Source organism: Rhynchophorus ferrugineus, unplaced genomic scaffold, assembly GCF_030347505.1.
Source record: "Rhynchophorus ferrugineus isolate W39M unplaced genomic scaffold, kcgeb_rfMv2 rfM10, whole genome shotgun sequence".
Taxonomy (NCBI): Eukaryota; Metazoa; Arthropoda; class Insecta; order Coleoptera; family Curculionidae; genus Rhynchophorus; species Rhynchophorus ferrugineus.
In genome coordinates, this window is record NW_027472589.1 from 12,782,224 (window position 1) to 12,804,667 (window position 22,444).

A 22,444-nucleotide genomic window follows, 5' to 3' on the forward strand; every position below is an offset into this window, starting at 1 on the left:
GATGCGTCATGCATTCCATTGCCTGGTTTTAGGCCAGAACAAAAAAAATTGGCTTTCAATTCATGTCATTTCGTAAATACCATAACCGCCCGATTTAGCTCGGAAAGCCAACCGACGATAGAATTTAACTGTTTCGAAACCCGGATATAAAAATAATAAAATAAATTCGAAGAAAATGTCTGTTTTTGGATCGCAATTGTATAATCCGTTTATATCTAGCATCTCTGGAAAAATCTACGTTATCTTTATACTAAACAATAACGTTCAAATCCAGGAAATACATTGTAAACATTTTTTTTATTTCAATGCTTTGGGTTTACGTGTTGGTATTACTTTAACTTACAGTTAAATAATAAATAATACCAGCCGGAGTTTAAAGAGACTTACAAACAATAACAATAATTATGGTAATACCAAGAAACGTCTATCTTATTATAAGCAAAATATTTATAAAGCACTTATCTAAAAAGAACAACCTAATACTATAATTCGATTTAAATAGGAAATCTGACAACGCTCGAACAAATTTCGCTAAATTATATATAAGTTCAGTTATAATTTTTAAATACCGAGTTGTCTATTGGAGTCCGAAAGGTACAGACGATTTAATCGAAAAGATGAAATTCGCTATTGTTTTAATGTTTGTTTTTGCCATCTTTGGTAAGTGTGAGATTTTATCTATATTTTTATGGGATTAAGATACAGTGCTAAGTAAGATATAAATGTGTATTTTTCGAATCAACAACTATTTTAAATATTAGTTAAGTTGTTGCAGTTTTTAATATTGGTACCTAATGGTCTCTATTTTGACAACGGTTTCCAATAAACCTTCTTATCTATGCTATCACATCTTAACAAGTGTCAAACATTAATATAGATATTTGCTTGTTACATATGGATGTTATGTAGTATCGATCAAATAGCCAGTACATTTCTTGAATCGAATTCTTCTCTATGTATTTTGATAGAATGAATTCCATATGCAACAATTTCTTTTAGTTCAATATCAATTTTTTATCTTGTCTTACTGTGAACAATCTTCTAATAGCTTCGATGTCAACAAAATATTGGATATTTTGATAATAGTGAATGATGATCCTTGCCTATAGATAATGTTTTAATTTCAACAATTCCCTGATATAACTGATCTAAATAATATCTTGGTCTTTTTCATATTCTTCATTAATCCAGTAGCTTTGTGGATGTTTCTTTGATATATTCTATATAAGTGGAAGTAAAAATGACACTGATTACTATTTGGAATATTATTTGATGCATGTGAATTGCAGTGTACTCTGTTTTTCTTTCGTCTATGCTATCACATCTTAAGAGGTGTCAACCAGCAATAATAAATGATATGCCATAGTAACTTTAGTTATTGCATATGAATGTTTACTTGTGACATATCGAGTATGTAGGAAATCGCCAATACATGTTTTAAACCGAATTATTCTCTGTGTGTTTCACAAACACTAACATATTTTAGTTATATTTGTCATGTGAAGAAAGGTGGTTGCATTTCCAAGTACTTTTAAACTGACAAAGAACTCTTAGATCTCAAAAAGTCCTGTACAAGATAAATCCAAGAATATATACATTGAAATATTTGTGTAACAATATCGTTTAATTTAGTATATATTTTATCTTGCCTATTCTGAAAAATACTCTTATAAATTCGATGCCAATAAAGCATTGGATACTATAATAGTAATGACTGTTGATCATTTGTCCCTAAATATTCTTTTCATTTCAACAATTCCCTGATTTGTTAACTAATTTTAATAATATATTGGTCTTTTTAATGTTCCTCATTAGTGCTGCAGTTTATATCATGTAAAAATAACCATTTCATGGGTGATTCTTTGATATCTTCTATATCAGTAGAATTACAAATGGCATTGATCACTCAATTAAATTATAAAAGATTAATATAAGTTTTCTGAATTTTGTTCATACATTCCCTAGCCAATACTATTTTCTATGCTAAATATTCTATTCTCATCTTTTTCTCTTGCTGTGACCATTCAATTTCAGCCTAGCATCAAGATACCAGAACTGAAGCAAATTTTTCTTTGAAATCCAACAAATGAAGTTCCAACAATCCAGTTAATGAAGTGGCTTGCATTTTAATTTAATTCTTCACTAACTCTGGGATACTGATTGGCTGACTTCTAAGAATTCCTATAGCATTGCCACAAAAAAATTCTGTCAGATGTTCAGTATCTTTAAGTGTCAAATATTAAGTGACTATTAGTAAAAATTTATTAAAATACAGTATATCGTACAAGTGTCATATCCTATATCAAAAACGCCTTAATAACACTACATTACAACCGTTCAGAAAGAACGAAATATAACTTTGGAAGATAAACTAAACCATATATTGAATGTTGATCATGAAAGACCCTAGAGAACTAATCAGTAATAATATTAAGATATATTGACATTAATTCTGTGACATCAAAGATCATTTTTAAACAATTTTATATAATAATTATTAATAACACACATAATTTCCAAAAACTGTTTCATAATAATGTGTGATTAGTGCCAGTTCAAAGTTCATACTGGACATTTTAATATATGAAACAGGTCACTGCCTAACATATTGAATATAAGTATAAACAAACCCACTATCACCGGACGTTATAATTTATATTTAAAATAACCGCAAACTTAGATATAATATTAAAATATATGGTGGTAACATTCCTAACAGTATATATTAGTCATTTTTATCAATTTAATTATCAGTATAAAAATTAGAGTGCTGTTAAGCACAAGTACATTGAGAAATAAAATCTAATGTGATAATTGGTTATAGATTGAATTTGTTAAAAGTAATATTGTAAATAAATTATGATTTTATCGCCATTTTTTCACAATTTGAATATTAATATAACGCAAAAAGCTACTTATTCAAGAGTAGTATTACTGGTTACATAAACACACATTTCAATTATAAATAATTTTGAATTAACAATACAGTAACAAAATCAAAAATATCAAAACAAACAAAAAACAAATTTAAAATACTAAGTATGTATATACGATAGATCAATAACCAAAGGTACATAAAATAAAGCAATACGTTTTTTTAATATTCAGTGTAATCTAAAATAATCCATTACTGATTTATATGGAGGGTTGCATAATATTAAATTTATATTAGATATCTATTAATACTAAATAAAATAATTTTAATAATTATATAATAATTATTAGATGATTTTTATAGTTACCTTTAAATATTTTCAAATTATATATAATATCGTATTATAATTAGAGTTGGGTATAGTCGACAAAATACGCTGTTATATAATATGGAGGGTTGCATAACAATAACGTATTATATTAGACAATTTATTAAAATCTAACTCTAAGTTTTAAATATATGTATTAAAAATGACTAGAAGAGAGAGAATAATAATACTAGGTATACAAACACAAATTTTAATGCATCTTTCAGCTAATTCATAGATTTCTCCTCTACAGAAATGTATTTTTTAAATGCAGTTAGGTACAAATTAATCTTGAATACTGATATTATCAAAGAAAGTGGATCATAATGTACTCACTATTAAATGTTTCATCTTTCATCAAAAAAGGCGGAGGTTCTATATTCGGCTGTATATAACTTTTTATGTGTGTTTGCCGATTTGTCCGTCAATTGTAGGCAGACTTTCAAAATTCTTTTTTTATTCGAAAGAGTGCACTTCCGAAGTCGGGACCTGTTAGGGGGGAAGCGGGGAAATCGAGGGAAAACCTTAAATTTCAAAGGCACTTTCAAAATTTTCACATATCATTTTATCTAAAATAATCAGATATTTGGATATAATGTTGTTGCTGAAGGAATATGACGAAAAATCGGATGTTGTCGGTATAAAAGCTATTCAGTTTCCTTTAAGTACTAGCCATATCATATGAAAAGTCCTAGAAATATTGCAGGAAACTGTTTCTATGATGTAACTGTTAGAACCTTAAGCTTACTCGCGGAGTTCGCGGGTTCGATTCCCAACGGGTTTAGCATCTTTTCTTGTTCTAATTTGGTTAGAACATTTGTTAAATTAACTAGTCTAACGGACACCGGGGTCCGAAGAGTCCCTTATTTTCAATCATTGTTTCTTTATTCCTATTTTTCCTCATACGGGCTGTATTTTTACTTAGGCTATCCATTGTAATACTTAATAAAATAACTGGCGTAATTTATTGAGTAAGTATCTAACACTAAAAAGAGAAAAATAGAATATTTTAAACAAAAAAATTGAACCGACTTCAAAAAAAAGGAACTCACTAAAAATTAAAATATAATCAAACTTACTGTTATATTTTATTATTAATTATTAACAAAAAAAAATTAAAATAAAATATGGACATAATAGTGGTTGTAATAACTACATTAAAAAAACAAAAACCCCATTTAACCTGTCTTCTACACGTATTTTATATCCTATTATATACACACTATTTAGCTTAATACTTACCTTAACCTATTTATCTATTTACAATATTAGTTTAACTACAACCAACTGATAAGTTTGAGGTCAGATCCGAACCCAAACAATACAAAAATAATAATATAATTTTGTGACATGTACATAAACACTAACTTCAAACTGATCAGTCGGTAGTAGCTAAAATATTATCATAATTAGACAAACAGGTTTAGGTAAGTATTAAGCTCAATAGTGTGTATATAGTAGAATATAAAACATGTAGTAGATAGGTTAAATAAGTTTTTTGTTTATTTTTATTTAGTTATTACAACGACTATTATTTACATATTTTGTTTAAAATGTTTTTTTGTATGTTAAAAATCTAATTTTGATTATTTTTTAATTTTTAATGAGTTCCTTATTTATTTTTTGAAGTCGGTTCAATTTTTGAACACAAAAATTGAATGTACTTGTTTAAATTTATAATCCTGCCTAGCGCATGGTTTCCTTTTATCGTTTTATCACTCTGTTTATTCCAACACACCTTTATATTTTCTTTATTAACTCTTAATCACAATTGTTATCTTACTGTTGTTTACTCCTCTAACATTTTTTGTAATACATATCTCCTTTTATATGTTATGACTAAGTCATCTGCACGTTCTAAAAATTGTACTTCTATTCTTACTCTATTTCTATCTATAATCTCTCTCTCTCTCTATATATATATATATATATATATATATATATATATATATATATATATATATATATATATAATACATAATGTATGTATCCAGGAAATGTGTACAGTCATATCGACCGTTACAAACAATAACACAAAGATGCAAGGTTTGGTAAATAGGGATAATACAATGAACAAATACTTATCAAATAGAGTAAATGATTGTTATAACTATTCACAATTTTCAGGCGCTGTTTTTGGTGCTGCGCCACGTGGACAATTAGTCGGGGCCGAAAAATGCACATGGGGTCCCAGTTATTGGTGTGCAAGTCGCCAGAATGCTGTGTCTTGTAATGTAAGTTATACATTCAACATTCCGCTAGCATTGGTACCTTTTGAAGTCTCTTCAGATATTTAATATATGTCTTTTTTGTTGTAATACCCATTGGTAGGCATAGCTCGTTCATGTATCTATATAATACTAGCGCTACAATATATGTATGAATTACAATATATGTTTGATTGTTTCAGGCCCTACAACATTGTGAAACAAAAGTATGGGGCAACAAAGGCTAAGCAGAACCGATGAAATTACACAAATGTAAAACAACATAAGAAATATAAAGTTGTATGATTTACGGATTTGATATATAACGATATAAATGTAACTTTTAAAATGAAATATGAATTAAAATAACATATTTTTTTAATTAATTATACCCTATATAATTATTTATTAATGGCTTATGTATGAGACGTAGGAAACGTTTTTCAAGTGGGGGTATAGCTCAGTGGTAGAGCATTCGACTGCAGATCGAGAGGTCCCCGGTTCAAACCCGGGTGCCCCCTCAGTAACTTTTTTTTATACAAGTCGATTTTTTTAATTTATAAATATTTAAATTTGATAACCACAACAAATTTCTATAACTCTACAAGTTAAATTCTACAACATAACTAAGAACTATCTCTTTCAAACGAAGAATAAGTCATACTAATTTATTGGATTCTACAACACATAATATTAATATTAACAAACAAAATTAAAGTTACTCTATCATTGATAAGTTCAACTATTACATTCTTAATATCCTCAAATCTCTAAGGCTTTTGATTTCTCATTCTTTCCTTCTCTCGTCTGATTTAGATTTCTTATAATTTACAAATATTACAGTAGAAATAATAAACAGAGTCAAGCAATGCATCTGGAAAATTGACTGGGCTCTATTACTATAAAATTTTAATTAGAATGGACCAAACAGCATATAGAACATCCTGTTATCAAGGCATTTATTCGCATACCACCAAATATTAGAAAGAGCTAAAGCTAAGCTCGCTTTTTCTTCTTCACTGAGTCTTACAATATTGATACTATTGATATACATATTAATCGACAATATATTCAAGAACGTAGGTATTATAATATATTATAGCTTGTTAGTCATTTTCATGGTGATCTTTGTGATCAATAAATTATACAGATTTGGTGACAAAATATATTTTTGAGCTCGAAACGTTACCGAAACATACTCGTTATTGTTATATATTTTAGCGTATTGCAGCTGCACTTTATTTCAGACAGAGGAAAGAATCCATAGAAAACTTAGGGATCATTATTCATACACTGTTAGGAAATATAGGATATAATAGGTCAATTGAAAAGGTCCCGGCCTACCATAGTAAAACACATTTTATTGACAAAATAATGTTTTTTATTCAACATAATTCCCATCAAGAGATACCATTTTTGTAGTACTATTTGTCCTTTGCTTCAAAATAGGCCCCAGTTTAGGGGATCACCTCTTCATTCCACGACAATTTCTTCCCAGCGAGCATTCTTTTGAGATCTGAGAACAGGAAATAGTCGCTGGGGACCAGACCTGGAGAATACGGTGGATGAGGAAGAAATTCGAAGCTCAATTCATGAATTTTTGTCATCGTTTTCACTGACTTGTGACACGGTGCATTGTCTTAGTGAAGCAGCTTTGTTTTTCTTCAAATGCGGCCATATTTCGGCGATTTCGTCCTTCAAACGGTCCAATAACGTTATGTAATAGTCGCCGTTGATGGTCATTCCTTTTTCAAGGTAGTCAATGCAAATTATTCCATGCGCATCCCAAAATACAGACGCCATAACCTTGCTAGACGACTGTTGCGTTTTCTCACGCTTTGGAGCGGGTTCATCGTGTGCAGTCCACTCGGATGACTGTCGATTGGATTTCGAAGTGAAATGATGGGGCCATGTTTCATCCATTGTCACACATTGATGCAAAAACTCGGGTTTATTACTCTTGATCATTTTCAAACACTGCTCCGAATCATCAACTCGTCGTTGTTCTTAGTCAAAAGTGAGCTCGCGCGGCACCCACCTTGCACAGAGCTTTCTCACACCCAAATATTCGTGAATTATATGATGTACACGTTCAGTTGATATCTTTAGAGTGTCTGCTATTGAAGTCAATTTTAATTTACGTTCATTCAAAATCATTTTGTGGATTTTTTAAATGTTTTCGTCGGTAACAACCTCTTTTGGGCGTCCACTGCGTCCACCGTCTTCGGTACTTATTTCACCACGTCTAAACTTAGCATACCAATCCTTGATGGTTGATTTTCCTGGGGCAGTGTCCGGAAACTCGGCATCAAGCCAAGTTTTTGATTCAACTGTAGTTTTTCCCTTCAAAAAGCAGTATTTTATCAACACGCGAAATTCCTTTTTATCCATTTTTTCACAATAACAAAAGTTGCTGAAACTCAAAATGCTATAATTCACAAACTAATGATCCGACAGCAATCAAATTAACACACGCATCTTTTGAGGGTTAGGGCTAACTAAAAAACATATATATATTCAATGCCTGTTTGAGCCTGAACTATGTTCCGTAATGTTTTAAGGTTGCTTGAACGATTATGCTTAAAAAATCTGACAAACTGGCAGGACAAGTTGGATCTTACAGGCTCCTTCCGCTGCTACCTGCGATATCCAAATTATTTGATAATCTGCTGTTGAAACGCATTAAACCATTTACAGAAATACCAGATTTCTAGTTTGGATTTCGGAATCACCATTCGACAATCGACCAAGAGCATAGAGTAACGGCGGTTATTGAAAAGGCATTCAAAGAAAAGAAATACTGCCCTGCAATATTCCTGGATGCGTCACAAGCTTTTGACCGGGTATGGCATTTAAGATTAATCTACAAAATAAGCAAATTGCTACCGCGGAAGTATATTACTGTTGACTTAAAACACCTCTAAATACTTAAACCTATTTCGGCTCGAGTTTCATAAGGTAGCATCTTGAGTACATTTGTAAATCTGCACTATACTGCTGATATCCCAATAATAAAAGAAACAGTACTTGGAACATTTGCTGACGACACAGTTATAATGGCAAAAGATGTATCCCTGTCTAACACTATAGAGAATGTACAAGTAGCGGTAAACAAAATCTACAAATGGACTAGAGATTGGAAAATACAGTTAATTATATCACTTGACGGAGGCCCCATTGCTCAAGCAGAATCAGCCAAATACCTCGGAATATAGCTCGATGGTAGGTTAAACTGGAAACATCATGTCAGATAAAAAGCAGAGCAAATTAGACTCAAAGTCAAGCAACTGTACTGGTTAGTCGGAAGATACTCTCAACTTGACCTAAAATCAATGAATCAATGATATTAGTTTATCAGTCAATCAGAAAGGCTTATTTGGACCTATGGGGTGCAAATATGGGGTTGCACTAAAAATTCAACCCAAAACAAAATTATACGATTAATTACCAATACTTATCGCTACGTAACCAACGAAAAGCTGCACGATAACCTCGGAATCAAATGGATGCACGAAGTGATCCAAGATTTCACGCTAAAACATGAAATAAGGTTGATAAATCACGGCAACGTGGACGCAACTTGACAGCTACTTGACAACACGTAAGAAATCAAAAGGTTGAAGCGAACCAAACAACACGAACAAGTTTAGTGTATAAGAGTATTTTTAAGTTTAGATTAAGTAGAATAATTTTATTATAATTTAAGAAATACATATTTATGTATTAATCCCGTACACGCCTTGCTTGTATATTAATACAAGTACAACAGAATACTACTAATAAATTAATTTATAAATTAAGATTGTACTAAGCATATCCAATGTAAGATATAATTAATAAAATGTAACTAAAGAAAATTTATTATTTCAATTTATGTATTTATATATAGACAGGACATGGATTTTTCAAAATGGAACATTATGACACTCTTCGAAAACTCTATAAAACTAATAAAGAATGTAAAGATAACAAAAGTTGAGGGATAAAAGTTAAAGGTAGAACAACGTTTTATTAGGTTTTGTTAGTCATAATATTTTTTAATAATTCATTGCAGATATATTATTGTTCATAGTGGAAACAGACATGGCTTCATTTATGGAACTGAATTAGTGTTTGGTTACTCCGTCAATAACATATATGTGAGCATACGCCGTTTATTGACAGTAAGCAGTTGGGATGCGGCCTCCTTTGAATATTCCAAGAAATATGGAGATCCCCTCCCCACAGCTAACAATGTTGAGCGGCCGCCAAATCAGGGCAGTCTTGGTACGAGTGTGGCCTGAGGAAGAAGGAAGAGTCCTAATTCAAAGGCAATTTAATGAGCTTCTGAGCTGGCGTCTCGAATAAACCATAATAGAATCCAGTAGTTTTGTTATAAAAACCACGTGCCCACCCTCCATTCTCACATACATACGAAGCCTGAAAAGATGCACTGCAGAAAAAAGCATTGTTTACAATAATACCTTCGGTTTGAGTATATAAGAGTATATAATTACTATTATATAAGGGTGTATAACATCATATTATCTGTAGAAAATCGTATTGTAAAGGATAAAACATTTCTTTGCATAGACATGTTTGTAATTGCTCCAAATACACGTACGAGCATTAGGTTAGAATATATGAGGAGAGAATAAGTATTAACTGTTTTGTTTATATTTCAAATATTCAATACTTTTATAAATTTTATGAAGAAAATGTAAATACACAAAGACAATAACAGAAGAAACTAAGGTGAAATACAGTGATTAAAATTATAGTCGTTTTAACACGAAACACGAGAACGAAAGAAACAAAAACTAAACGTAAAAAAGTAAATATACTTTCATTACCAGAAAAGTAAAACACATTACATTGATATATAATTGTTAATTAAATATATTAGGCCACCAAGGGATACTAGAATATAAAGAAAACGCGCCTAGAGCTTCACCTCATATGAAAATATGAGTATGAAAAGGAATAACAATGTAAATATAATAAAACAATTCTAACCTACAAACTATTATACCTGTGTCTTAATTGTAGTTTTGAGTCCTTCGTTAATGTATGCGTTAGATGTACTGTAATGTTAAACTAAATTATAATTTATAACGTTATTTTTGTTTCATTATTTACATTCGTATTTTGCCGTCAGGGTCAAAATAAACCAAAACTTAAATTTGATGCGGCAACGTTGCATTATAAATTTTGATGACGTGCACTGGCTGTTTTATTGAAAGGACTATAGATCAAATTACAGAAGTGTAAACAACTGGGACTGCCCAACTATTCTATTAATCTCGTGTAGCACCATTATATCGGATTACTAGCTTAAATCTGACAAAACTGATTCACACTGAAACCGAAAACAGTGGAAAAATTAGACCCGCAACAGCCACGATAGCGAAGCAATTCAGAAGATCTATAAATATCCGAAATGACGCTTTATTTATTAACTCGTCATAACCCAAAGTCTACAGCAATGAATCAAGTAAATACTAAATTATATAGATTTCACAGTCGATATTCGATAGTAAATATGACATACTTAAGTCTAATCACGATATAGATTAACGCTAATTTCTTCGTCTCAAGGACTATTCTACGTACACGAGAATCTAAACTACTACCAAGAAAAATAAGAAATTACTTTTGTCGCGTAGAGTAAACAATGTCATTTCGTTGTCACCTGAAGAAAAACCAGTTATTCCACAACAAAAAGAAAAATTGCTTTCCTGAAAGGTGGCAACGTTGCTTTAGACTCATTTTCACTGTATAAAAGCGTCGCAGGATATTGTATTTTTTAACAAGATAAGTTTCTGCTATTGACATTAGCTGAGCGATAAACCATGAAACTCGCTTTTGTATTAGTGATTGTCGTCGCCATTTTTGGTGAGTACCTTTTATACAATTTAATAAGTCGTATAAGAAATGATTTTATGTTCTTGTGGTTAAACACTGTATTACTGATGAACTAGTTTGATATTTGATTGCGATACCTGACCTTCGTCTATATCTAAGCTTATCATCTTTCGTTTGGTTTTTTATTTATTACGTTGTCCCAAGTCTCTAAGTTCCAATCTAGGTTTTCCTCTTCTTTATGTTCGGATAACCATTAATTGGTTATAGTGTAGTCATTTTCTGTACGTAGTTCTATCAAATTTTGTCATCCTCAGTGCCATCTGAATCCCATTTAATACTTATTGCACTTTTATAGAATATATAATTTCAATATCTTATACTTATAGGACATAATTAATAACTAAATGTTCATCCTATAGGTCCATCTATTTCAATGCATCTCCAGAGCATGGAATAATTTTTATTTGTATTGTTTCTTACTAAATTACCTTGCTCTATTCATATATTTCCATCTTTAAAAGCTTAAAAGTCTAATTTTCCTTGGTATTTTCTTATAGTTATTTCTTTCCACATTATCTTTCACAACTTCGCCCAATATTTCTAGACTTTCGTCACGTATTCTCTTCAATCCATGGTAAATACACCATTTTTTAAATAAAATAAGATATAACTTAGATTAGATATGTTTAGTACAATCTTATTTTATAAAGTTCATTTGTTATTATTGTTGTGTTGTACTTGCATCAATATACCAACAAGACGAATGTAAAATACATACATCAACATGTCCCCAAATATAAACTAAAGTTAAAACTAAATACTTATGACTCTATACATGTTCATATAGTTTGGTTCACTTCAATCTTCTGATTTCAAGTATGATGTCAAGTAGCTACATTGCTTTTACATTTCTGTGAATAAGTTAAATAACCTTATTTCGTGTTTCAAGGCGAAATCTTGGATAACTTCCGAAATCCATTTAATTTCAACGTCATCGTATAGTCGAAGAACTTTGTTTTTGGTATCATTGTATTACTAGTTGGTTTGGTGCTTTAGTGCAACCCCATAAGCCCTAATAAGCTTTATAATTGAATGATGAACCAATCTATTTGATCTTAGGACAAGTTAGGAGTATTCTCGAACTAACCAGTGCATTTTTTAAAAATTTTGAGTCTGATCTAGTGGTTTTTGTCTAACGTAATGTTAAATACAGCATTCTCAGTAAATATGTTTTCTGAGCAATATTTTTTTTCAATAATAGTACTGGCTGCGTATGGAGAAACCTTTTAATATTCATATGATATTACATTTTAATATAAAATAGAAATATTCATATATAAACAAAACATTCAGAAGAAATATTTGAGAAAACAAACAAAGAAACTTTTAAAAAAGAGAACAAGTCCGACTGATATTTACAAAAAAAAAACGCAAATTTGAATTGAAATTGTCTAGATTTAAATCCAGTAATCACTAACATATATGGTGTTAATTAAATTAATGACAATAATCATTTGTTCACTGGTGTGCTCTGTTGATTCAGATATAATGTCATTCGAGACATCTCCTTCAGAAAATAAGCAATTGAATGACCATGAATACTTAATGGCAAAAAATAGTTCGAACTCTTATTCGTTGATACACAAGAAAATATGGCTTCTGTATTTTGGGATCTTAAAGTTACTTTGAACAGATATCATCAATTTTAATTCACTAATTCATTAAATCATGACGCATTCCATCGTGTGTCATGTGGCAAGGAAATATTCCCGAAGAAAGATTGATTCAAACGGAAAAGCTTGAATGAAGAACAAACAACGTCGGTTGAAATTTGTAACAACACATATTCTGAATTATGTCTACATTTAATTCCATTTGAAATACAATGGGATCAATTGGAACGATCCTTTGAGCAAAATGGTGCTAATCTTTTCATCTCAAAAATATCGTGAGATAATAGGTAACGAAAACTTCACAATCAACTATTAGAACATGTAGTAGATATAAATTATCCACTTAACAGGTCAACTGAAAAGTCTCCTGTCTGACACATAGATGGCGCTACTAGAATTCAATCCATATGTTTTTCAGTTAGCCCCAACCCTCAAAAGACGCATGTATAAATTTAACAGCTAACGGATCATTAGTTTGTGAATTATAGTATTTCGAGTGAAACAACTCCAAAAATGGATAAAAAGGAATTTCGCGTGTTGATTAAATATTGCTTTTTGAAGGGAAAAAATATAGTTGAAGCATAAACTTGGCTTGATGCCGAATTTCCGGACACTGTCCCAGGAAAATCAACCATTAAGGATTGGTATGCTAAGTATAAACGTGGCGAAATGAACACCGAAGACGGTGAACGCAGTGGACGCCCAAAAGAGGCTATTACCGACGAAAACATTTAAAAAATCCTCAAAATTATTTTGAATGACCGTAAATTGAAACTGAATGAAATAGCAGGCACTCTAAAGATATCAACTGAACGTGTACATCATATCATTCACGAATATTTGGGTATGAGAAAGCTCTGTGCAAAGTGGGTGCCGCGCAAGCTCACTTTTGACCAAAAACTACGACGAGTTGATGATTCCGAGCAATGTTTGAAGATGATCGATATGTGACAATGGATGAAACATGGCTCCATCATTTCACTCCGAAGTCCAATCGACAGTAATCCGAGTGGACTACACAAGATGAGCCCGCTACAAAGCGTGTGAAAGCGCAACAGTCGGCTGGCAAGGTTATGGCGTCTGTATTTTGGGCTGCGCGTGGAATAATTTTCATTGACTACCTCGAAACAGCGACTACTACCTAGCGTTATTGAACCGTTGGAGGGACGAAATCGCTGCTTCACCAAGACAATATACCGTGTCAAAAATCCATGAATTGGGCTTCTTGGGCTTCGAATTGCTTCCTCATCCACCGTATTCTCCAGATCTGGCCTCCGGTGACTATTTCCTGTTCTCAGATCTCAAAACAATGCTCGCTGGGAAGAAATTTTCGTCGAATGAAGAGGCGATTGCTGAAACTGAGGCCTATTTTGAAGCAAAGGACAAATCGTACTATAATAATGGTATCGAAAAGTTGGAGGATCGCTATAATCAGTGTATCAACCTTGAAGGAAATTATGTCGAATAAAAAAACTAATTTTGGCAAAAAAATGTGTTTTACTATGGTACGCCGGAGCCCTGTTATGACCGGTTCTGCATATCCAACATTAACTTTTAAAGACTATTAACTTCTTTGGCTACATGAACATTTCTTTAAAAATTTCACATATAATGCAATTAAATAATAGTAAACTTAATTCGTCTTTAATTATAAAACCGTCAGACCTTCAGTTTTTATATATTATATGACTGAATCGCGTAAGTCTTTCGATTTTCGCAATATCTTGGCATAGAGTCGCTCTCCTTGCTCGTCGCTCGTGTCGCTCAAATTTTGTGGGAAAAAATCAAGATGTGATTGCAGAAAATGCATTTTGGGAAACATTCGAGCTCCAATCTTGTAGTAATTATGGAATAAATTGTCCATCACTTGCTGGTAATTTGGTAATTATACACAATACTTTGAAACGCTATCCATACTTTAAACAATTTATAAACTTTACGTCAGCTATTAGTTTTCGAATATCAAGTCCGACAAATATTCCTTGATAAATTAAAAACTTTTCTGCCATAACGAAATCGCGTTCATTGTTCACCGATGATGAATACGAAGTTCTTAAGACATTGTTTGCACTTGTACCTGGATAAATTGGCAATGTTGGCTGTCCGTGCCTGTAACTGGCTTCGATACTGATAATACGTCAGTATATTTATACTGTGCTATTTTTATTTTTTAATTTATACCGACGACATTCATCGAGTAAAAGTAGCAATCATTTACATGATTTTTTGTTCTCTCCATAACGTTGGTACAGAAATTGAAAAGTACACATTTTCACCAAGTGATCACTTGTATAACTTTGTTCATCATGCGTTATAAAACAGCTTCGATGCCCATGGCTTGTCAGTGTTTACTACAGCAAAACCAAAGTACATTTGTTAACTCTCTTGTGTTAACAACTCTGATTAAAAATAACTACTATCAGTGCTACCAGAGGGAGATTTTTAATCACATTTTTTATCAGTTGTAATCAATAAATTTACTGTTTTAGCTCTTACATTTGCTGACTCTTCTCCACCACTAGTTGGTGCCAACAAATGCACGTGGGGTCCAGGTTATTGGTGCGCTAGCAAAGAAAATGCGGTGGAATGCGGTGTAAGTTTATTGTTTCATATGTAAAAATGGACAATTAATTGCTTAAACGACTTAAAAGAGAATTAAGAAAACCAATATTACAGCTAGTTATTTGTTTCAGACTCTAAAACATTGTGAAACAGAAGTATGGAACAAAGCTTCTAAATTATTGTAAATTGTTCAGAAAATTATATAAAGGATTTTAATAAATGGATTAGCAGAACTTTTTGTTTTATTTAATATATTTAAAGTATAGTTCTACTAGTATATGTTATATTTTCACTTCACAAATTCTTTGAAATTTATTATTTATTACAACTTTTCATGTGAATTAACTCTATAAGAGTACATCGACGCACTTAACTCGACTTTTGACAATAATTTACAATTTGGCTGCTATTGTCGATAAGGTTATACCATACTAAAAGGGTATTCTACTAAAAGCTATTGGATTTGTTGGAGGAATTGCTGACAATTACCCAATCAGTGTAATATTAGTCCATAAAAGAGATAAAACGAGTAAAGATGAGTATATACATATGGATTCTATACATGGATGTCTATACATGAATATATATAAGTATATACCTACAGTATAATATGGATTCGCTGAATTTAGGCAAATTTTAAATAAAGCCTCAAAATAAAACATACAGAATATATATTTTTTATTTAAATATTCGAGGATAGCCTAAAGCAGAGTCTGTAAAATTTGTGTTCATCGACATGCTTGTAATAGCCCAGAAAATACAATAAAAATTTGCTACGTACACATGTTGTAATGGTTAATGTATGAGATATATGAACGAACAGAAACGAATTACTCAAAGCCATTAACCTTACAAATTGTAATTATCACTCAGGGCGCGAACCCACTTACTGGCCCACAGACAGTAATAAAGTTCCAGATCTGCTGGACATCTACATTTCAAAAGGCATCTCATTAAATCAAATTAGTACAGGAAGCTTGTGCGATCTAACATCTGGTCACACTCTAGTATTGCTAACACTGGGCGCGACAATCCTAAGGAAAGCAAAAAAGCCTAATCTTACCAACAAATATACTGACTGGGACAAATTCAGATTAATACTGCAGGAACAAATCAGTTTAAAAGACTTAAAACTATAGATGATCTTGAGCAACAAACCAAACATATAACTGAACAAATTCGGTCAGCTGCAAAAGATGCTACCCCAATAGCAAGAAAGAAATCAGAATATGAAGTACTTTACCCCCTCGAAATTAGAGAAATGATAAAAGAAAGGAGAAAAGCTAGAAGAGTATGGCACAGAACCAGAAATGCTGTAGACAAAACTACTTTTAATATAATTAGTAATCAGACGAATCAAAAGATCAAAGAATATAAACAGAATTGCTTTCAAAAGTATGTAAGTCGATTAAGCAGACAAAGAGTATTCACTATGGAAAGCAACTAGAAGATTTAAAAGACCAATTATTCGAGTACCGCCAATTAAAAATGATCGAAATGAATGGGTTCGACGCAACGATGAAAAAGCTGAATTGTTCGCACAATACTTAGCTAACATATTTCAACCTAATGATGTAGAATCTACCATGGATACATCTCCTGTTTATCAACCCGATGTAGATCTAAATCTAATTTCTCCATTGGAAATTACCACTGAAATTGATAACCTCAATCCTAAAAAGGCACCTGGTATAGATGACATTTCAAATGGATTATTGAAAGAACTGCCAAAGCAATCATCATGTTGACATATATATTTAATGCCTGTTTAAGGCTGAAGCATGTCCCGGAATGCTTTAAGGTGGCACAAATAATTATGCTCAAAAAACGAATCTTACAGGCCTATTTCGCTACTACCTGTAATATCAAAATATTTGAGAAACTAATATTTAAAGGTATTAAAAATTTTGTAATAATATCAGATTTCCAGTTTGGTTTTCGAAATCACCATTCAACAATCGATCAAGTGTACAGAGTAACTGCGGCTATTGAAAATGCGTTTGAGGAAAAGAAATACTGCCCTGCAATATTTCTGAATGTCTCACAAGCTTTTGATCGGGTTTGGTATTTGGAATTAATCTATAAGATGAGCCAATTGTTACTGCGTAACTATTGTCAATTGCTGGAGTCATATGTTTTCGGAAGAAAATTTAGAGTATAGCACGAAATGGCGTTCTCGACAGTTAAAACTATTTCGGCTGGAGTTCCACAAGGTAACGTCTTAGGATCTCTTCTATATCAGCTCTACACTGCTGACATTCCAACAACAAAAGAAACACTAATTGGAACCTTTGCTGACGACACATTTATTATGGCAAAAGATATATCTCTGCCTAGGGCAATAAAAAAAGTACAAGTGGGAGTCAACAAAATCTACAAATGGACGAAAGATTTGAAAATTCAACTTAATAACTCCAAATCTGTCCACGTTAATTTTGCATTGCGGCGAAATAATAAAAACTTAATTATATCACTCAATGGATGCCCAATTCCTCAATCAGAATCAGCTAAATACCTTGAAATCCATCTTGACGGTAGATTAAATTGGAAACATCACGTTAGACAAAAAGCAAAACACGTTAGAACCAAAATAAAACAACTATACTGGTTAGTCGGAAGATACTCTTAACTTGACCTAAAATCAAAGAAGTTGATCTATAATACAATTATAAAGCCAATTTGGACCTGTGGGGTGCAAATATGGGGTTGCACTAAACATTCAAATCAGTCAGTCATCCAACGCTGTCAAAACAAGGTTCTTCGATTGATTACCAATGCCTATCGCTACGTAACCAACGAAGAACTGTACGATGACCTGGAAATCAAATGGATTTGCGAAGTTATCCAAGCTTTCGCCTTGAAACACGAAAGAAGATTTCTAAATCATATTAACGTGCAAGCAATACAACTGCGGGACAGCGCGCAGAATGTCTGGAGATTGAAACGAACAAAACCATACGAACTTACATAAAGTGTATACCTTTAGTGTAAACTATAGCTACAAGTTATTATAATTTTATAAGTGAGGAATACATATCGATGTATTTTCTCGCACTCGTCTTGCTTGTTAATTAATCCAAGTACAAATGAAAAGTAGTAATAAATTAATTTATAATTAACATTGTACTAAGCGTATCTAATAAAGATGTTATAAAAAAAATCAGTTTGTTGATCATGTGAGACTCCCAAATTATCAACAAAGATATATGTAATGTATAATATTTTTATGAAATTTTAGCAAACCGTTTAAAATAATTATCTCGGTTTCCTGAACTCGCATATCGGCTGCACTAAGCGGTTTCTTATTGAAGAAAATCTTGTACGATTAACTCAAGTACAAGACGTTAGAGGTTGACGAATCTATCCAATAAATAATAAAAATAAACCTAAAGTTATTAATTTAAATTGAACTTAAAAAAATGAGTATAGTTAATGAATGTGACACCAAATTAAATGCATTTGTCATCTGTCATAAACAAGATATGCATGAGAGATACCATGGCGCATCAAGATAAATTAAGGTAAACCTGTTCATAAAAACTGAATAAACAGAAATATGACCTACTAACCTGATAATGATGACTCAAATGATTGAATTAATACTATTTAACATAAGAAAATAACCGAGATACATGAGCTACGACCTAGGTGTAATGTGTATATTGAAGTAATACGTTAAAAATAAGTGATTACATAATGTTAACTTTACGTACTTTTCTCATTTTATAGCATATCTTTGTTTATACGAGGGTCATTATTTATATTTCGGGAATTGGCAACACTATTGTCAAGGCTGACGGTTCCAGCGTAAAGTTTGACATTTTTGACGATATACGTAATCGGAACATTTTGTTGAAAGTTTCGTCTCGGCAAAAAATGGAACTGAATCGTGAATATCTTCGTGAGATGATTTTTTACGATTTTCGACGTGGATTATCACAACAAGAGTGCATCAATCAACTTAATTTGACTTTTGGCGATGAAGCTCCATCAAAAACCACCGTGTATCGCTGGTTTAGTGAATTCAATCGTGTTCGTAGTTCGCTGTCCGACGAGTTTCGTGAAGGTCGTCCAAAATCGGCTGTTGTGTCAGAAAACATCGATGCTGTGTGCGAAATGATTAAGAAAGATCGTCATGTCACCTATTGTGAGATTAAGGCATCCCTAAGCATTAGTTCCACCAGCATATATGCGATTTTACACGAACACTTAGCTGTACGAAAGTAATGTTCGCGTTGGATCCCACACAATTTGACAATCGCTCAAAAAAATGCTCGTGCCGATTGGTGCAAAGAAATGCTTAAGAAATTAAATCGCGGTGCTTCGAAAGACGTTTATAAAATCGTGACAGGAGACGAATCATGGATATATTCGTATGAGCCCGAAAGTAAGTAGCAGCAGTCGACTGTATGGGTGTTCCAAGATGAACCAAATACATCAAAAGCTGTTCGCGCACGAAGCACTTCCAAGAAAATGGTGGCCTGTTTCTTCGGGAAAACTGGTCACATTGCAACAGTGCCTCTAGAGGATCGTATAACACTAAATTCTGATTGGTACACAACCATTTGTTTGCCAGAAGTCTTCGGTGAAATAAGGAAAACAAACAAGAGACGCCGGATTGTTCTTCATCGTAACAATGAGCTCTCACACATCGGCTCAAACAAGAGTCTCTTTGAGCACTCAAAACATCGAATTGATGGATCATCCGCCGTACAGCCCTGATTTGGCACCCAATGACTTCTTTTTATTCCTATCCGTGAAGAATAAACTGCGTGGTCAACGATATTTTCATCGCCCGAACAAGCTATTGAAGCGTTCAAAAATCATATTTTAAAAATAACTCATTCAAAATGGAATAAATGCTTTGAAAATTGATTTAAGCGTATTCAAAAGTGTATCTATCATCATGGCGAGCACTTTGAACAGCAATAAAAATATATTCGCAGCTTAACCATTTGTTTTTTTTTTCCTATTCCCGAAATATAAATACTGGCCCTTGTACATCAATCCAAGGTGATTATTTTAGATCAAAATATATATCAAAACTTTTTACGTGCCGTTAAAATTAGAGCATTTCCCTCGATTTCCCTCCTTTGCCCACAAGAGATCCCGATTTGGCTTCAATGGAACCACCTCGGAAGTGCACTCTGAAAATCGGCTCACAATAGACGGAGAAATCGGCGAATATACATTAAAAATATATATACAACCCAACATAGAACATCCTCCATTTTCGAATTCAGCTGAAGAGTCTATAACGCATTAAAACTGACAATAAAAAGTGCATCTTCTACAATAATCCCAAACGCGAAAAATCATTGGTTAGCCCAAGAAAACCATCAACATCAAAGAATTCATGGCCATCAAATCTTACTATGCGTTATAGTTGGATTAGCAATCATCAGACATTAACAGGTCAATTGAAAAGCCCCTGCCTGACACATAGATGGCGCTACTAGAATTAAATACATCTGTTTTTTAGTTAGCCCTAACCCTCAAAAGATGCTTGTATAAATTTAACAGCTGTCGGATCATTAGTTTGTGAATTATAGCATTTTGAGTGAAGCAACTTTTGTTATTATGAAAAAAATGGATAAAAAGGAATTTCGCGTCGTCATAAAATATTGCTTTTTAAAGGGAAAAAATACAATTAATGTAAAAACTTCGCTTGATGCCGAGTTTCCGTACACTGCTCCAGGAAAATCAACCATCAATGATTAATATGCTAAGTTGAGACGTTGTGAAATGAGCACCGAAAATGGTGAATGTAGTGGACGCCAGTGGAAAGAGGTTGTTACCAACGAAAACATTTAAAAAATCCACAAAATGATTTTGAATGACCGTAAATTGAAATTAAATGAAATAGCAGACCCTCTAAAGATATCAGCTGAACGTCTACATCATATCATTCAAGAATATTTGGGTATGAGAAAGCTCTGTGTAAAGTGGGTGCCGCGCGAGCTCACTTTTTGACCAAAAACAACGACGAGTTGAATATTCGGAGCAGTGTTTGAAGATGATCGAGCGTAACAAACCCGAGTTTTTGCTTAGATATGTAACAATTGATGAAACATGACTCTATTATTTCACTCCTAAGTCTAATCCACAGTCATCCGAGTGGACTGGACACGATGGACCCGCTCCAGAGCGTGAGAAAACTTAACAGTCAGCTGGCAAGTTTATGGCGTCTGTGCTTTGGGATGCGAATGGAATAATTTTCATTGACTACCTTGAAGGAGGAAGGACCATCAACAGCGACTATTACATAACGTTATTGGACCGTTTGAAGGACGAAGTCGCCGAAATATGGCCGCATTTGAAGAAAAAGAAAGTGCTGCTTTACCAAGTCAATGCACCGTGTCACAAGTCAGTGAAAACGATGGCGAGAAATCCATGAATTGGGCTTCGAATTCATTCTACATCCACCGTATTCTCCAGATTTGGCCCCCAGCGACTATTTCCTGTTCTCAGATCTCACAAGAATTCTCGCTGGGAAGAAATTTTCGTCGAACGAAGAGGTGATGAAACTGAGGCCTATTTTGAAGCAAAGGACAAATCGTACTACAAAAATGGTATCGAAAAGTTGGAGGGTCGCTATAATCAGTGTATCACCCTTGAAGGGAATTATGTTGAATAAACAAAAACTAATTTTGCCAAAAAAATGTGTTTTACTATGGTTGGCCGGGTTTTTTCAATTGACCTGTTATAACTTATTTACAAAAAAAAAACTTTCTATTGCCATGTTTTTCAAACACCGTATTCGGAATTTGTATAGAATCTATGAAAGAATCATGAAAATTACTTCTATTAATTAGTAATTAGCCTGCATCAGAGTATATACCAGTAAATTAGAGTAAATACCTCTGAGCCAGACATAATTACAAAAGAATTATCCAGTCTAAGAAAGTACAGGAAA

At 32.7% G+C, this 22,444-nt stretch overlaps 3 protein-coding genes and 1 non-coding gene across 4 annotated transcripts in view; 3 read left to right on the forward strand and 1 right to left on the reverse strand.

The window, feature by feature from the left end:
• The window catches only part of LOC143204069 (very long chain fatty acid elongase 7), an 82,436-nt gene that overhangs the window by 47,082 nt on the left and 12,910 nt on the right, over positions 1 to 22,444 (reverse strand). The window lies entirely within an intron of this gene.
• LOC143204084 (prosaposin) lies at positions 502 to 5,818 on the forward strand. Its single transcript, XM_076416537.1, has 3 exons — positions 502 to 660; positions 5,370 to 5,476; positions 5,653 to 5,818. Exons 1-3 carry the CDS (start codon positions 618 to 620, stop codon positions 5,695 to 5,697), a joined length of 195 nt encoding a protein of 64 aa, XP_076272652.1. The 5' UTR covers positions 502 to 617; the 3' UTR covers positions 5,698 to 5,818.
• On the forward strand, positions 5,899 to 5,970 carry TRNAC-GCA (transfer RNA cysteine (anticodon GCA)). The gene has a single exon. It is a non-coding gene; the product is annotated as a tRNA-Cys (tRNA).
• Positions 11,163 to 15,761, forward strand: LOC143204081 (prosaposin). Its single transcript, XM_076416535.1, has 3 exons — positions 11,163 to 11,323; positions 15,456 to 15,559; positions 15,660 to 15,761. Exons 1-3 carry the CDS (start codon positions 11,281 to 11,283, stop codon positions 15,711 to 15,713), a joined length of 201 nt encoding a protein of 66 aa, XP_076272650.1. The 5' UTR covers positions 11,163 to 11,280; the 3' UTR covers positions 15,714 to 15,761.

Coding starts and splice junctions, on each gene's coding strand:
- LOC143204081 (XM_076416535.1), top strand. CDS start 11,281: ATGAAACTCGCTTTTGTATTAGTGATTGTCGTCGCCATTTTTG. Junction 11,324..15,455: donor GATTGTCGTCGCCATTTTTG/GTGAGTACCTTT, acceptor TTACTGTTTTAG/CTCTTACATTTGCTGACTCT. Junction 15,560..15,659: donor AAAATGCGGTGGAATGCGGT/GTAAGTTTATTG, acceptor TATTTGTTTCAG/ACTCTAAAACATTGTGAAAC.
- LOC143204084 (XM_076416537.1), top strand. CDS start 618: ATGAAATTCGCTATTGTTTTAATGTTTGTTTTTGCCATCTTTG. Junction 661..5,369: donor GTTTGTTTTTGCCATCTTTG/GTAAGTGTGAGA, acceptor CACAATTTTCAG/GCGCTGTTTTTGGTGCTGCG. Junction 5,477..5,652: donor AGAATGCTGTGTCTTGTAAT/GTAAGTTATACA, acceptor TGATTGTTTCAG/GCCCTACAACATTGTGAAAC.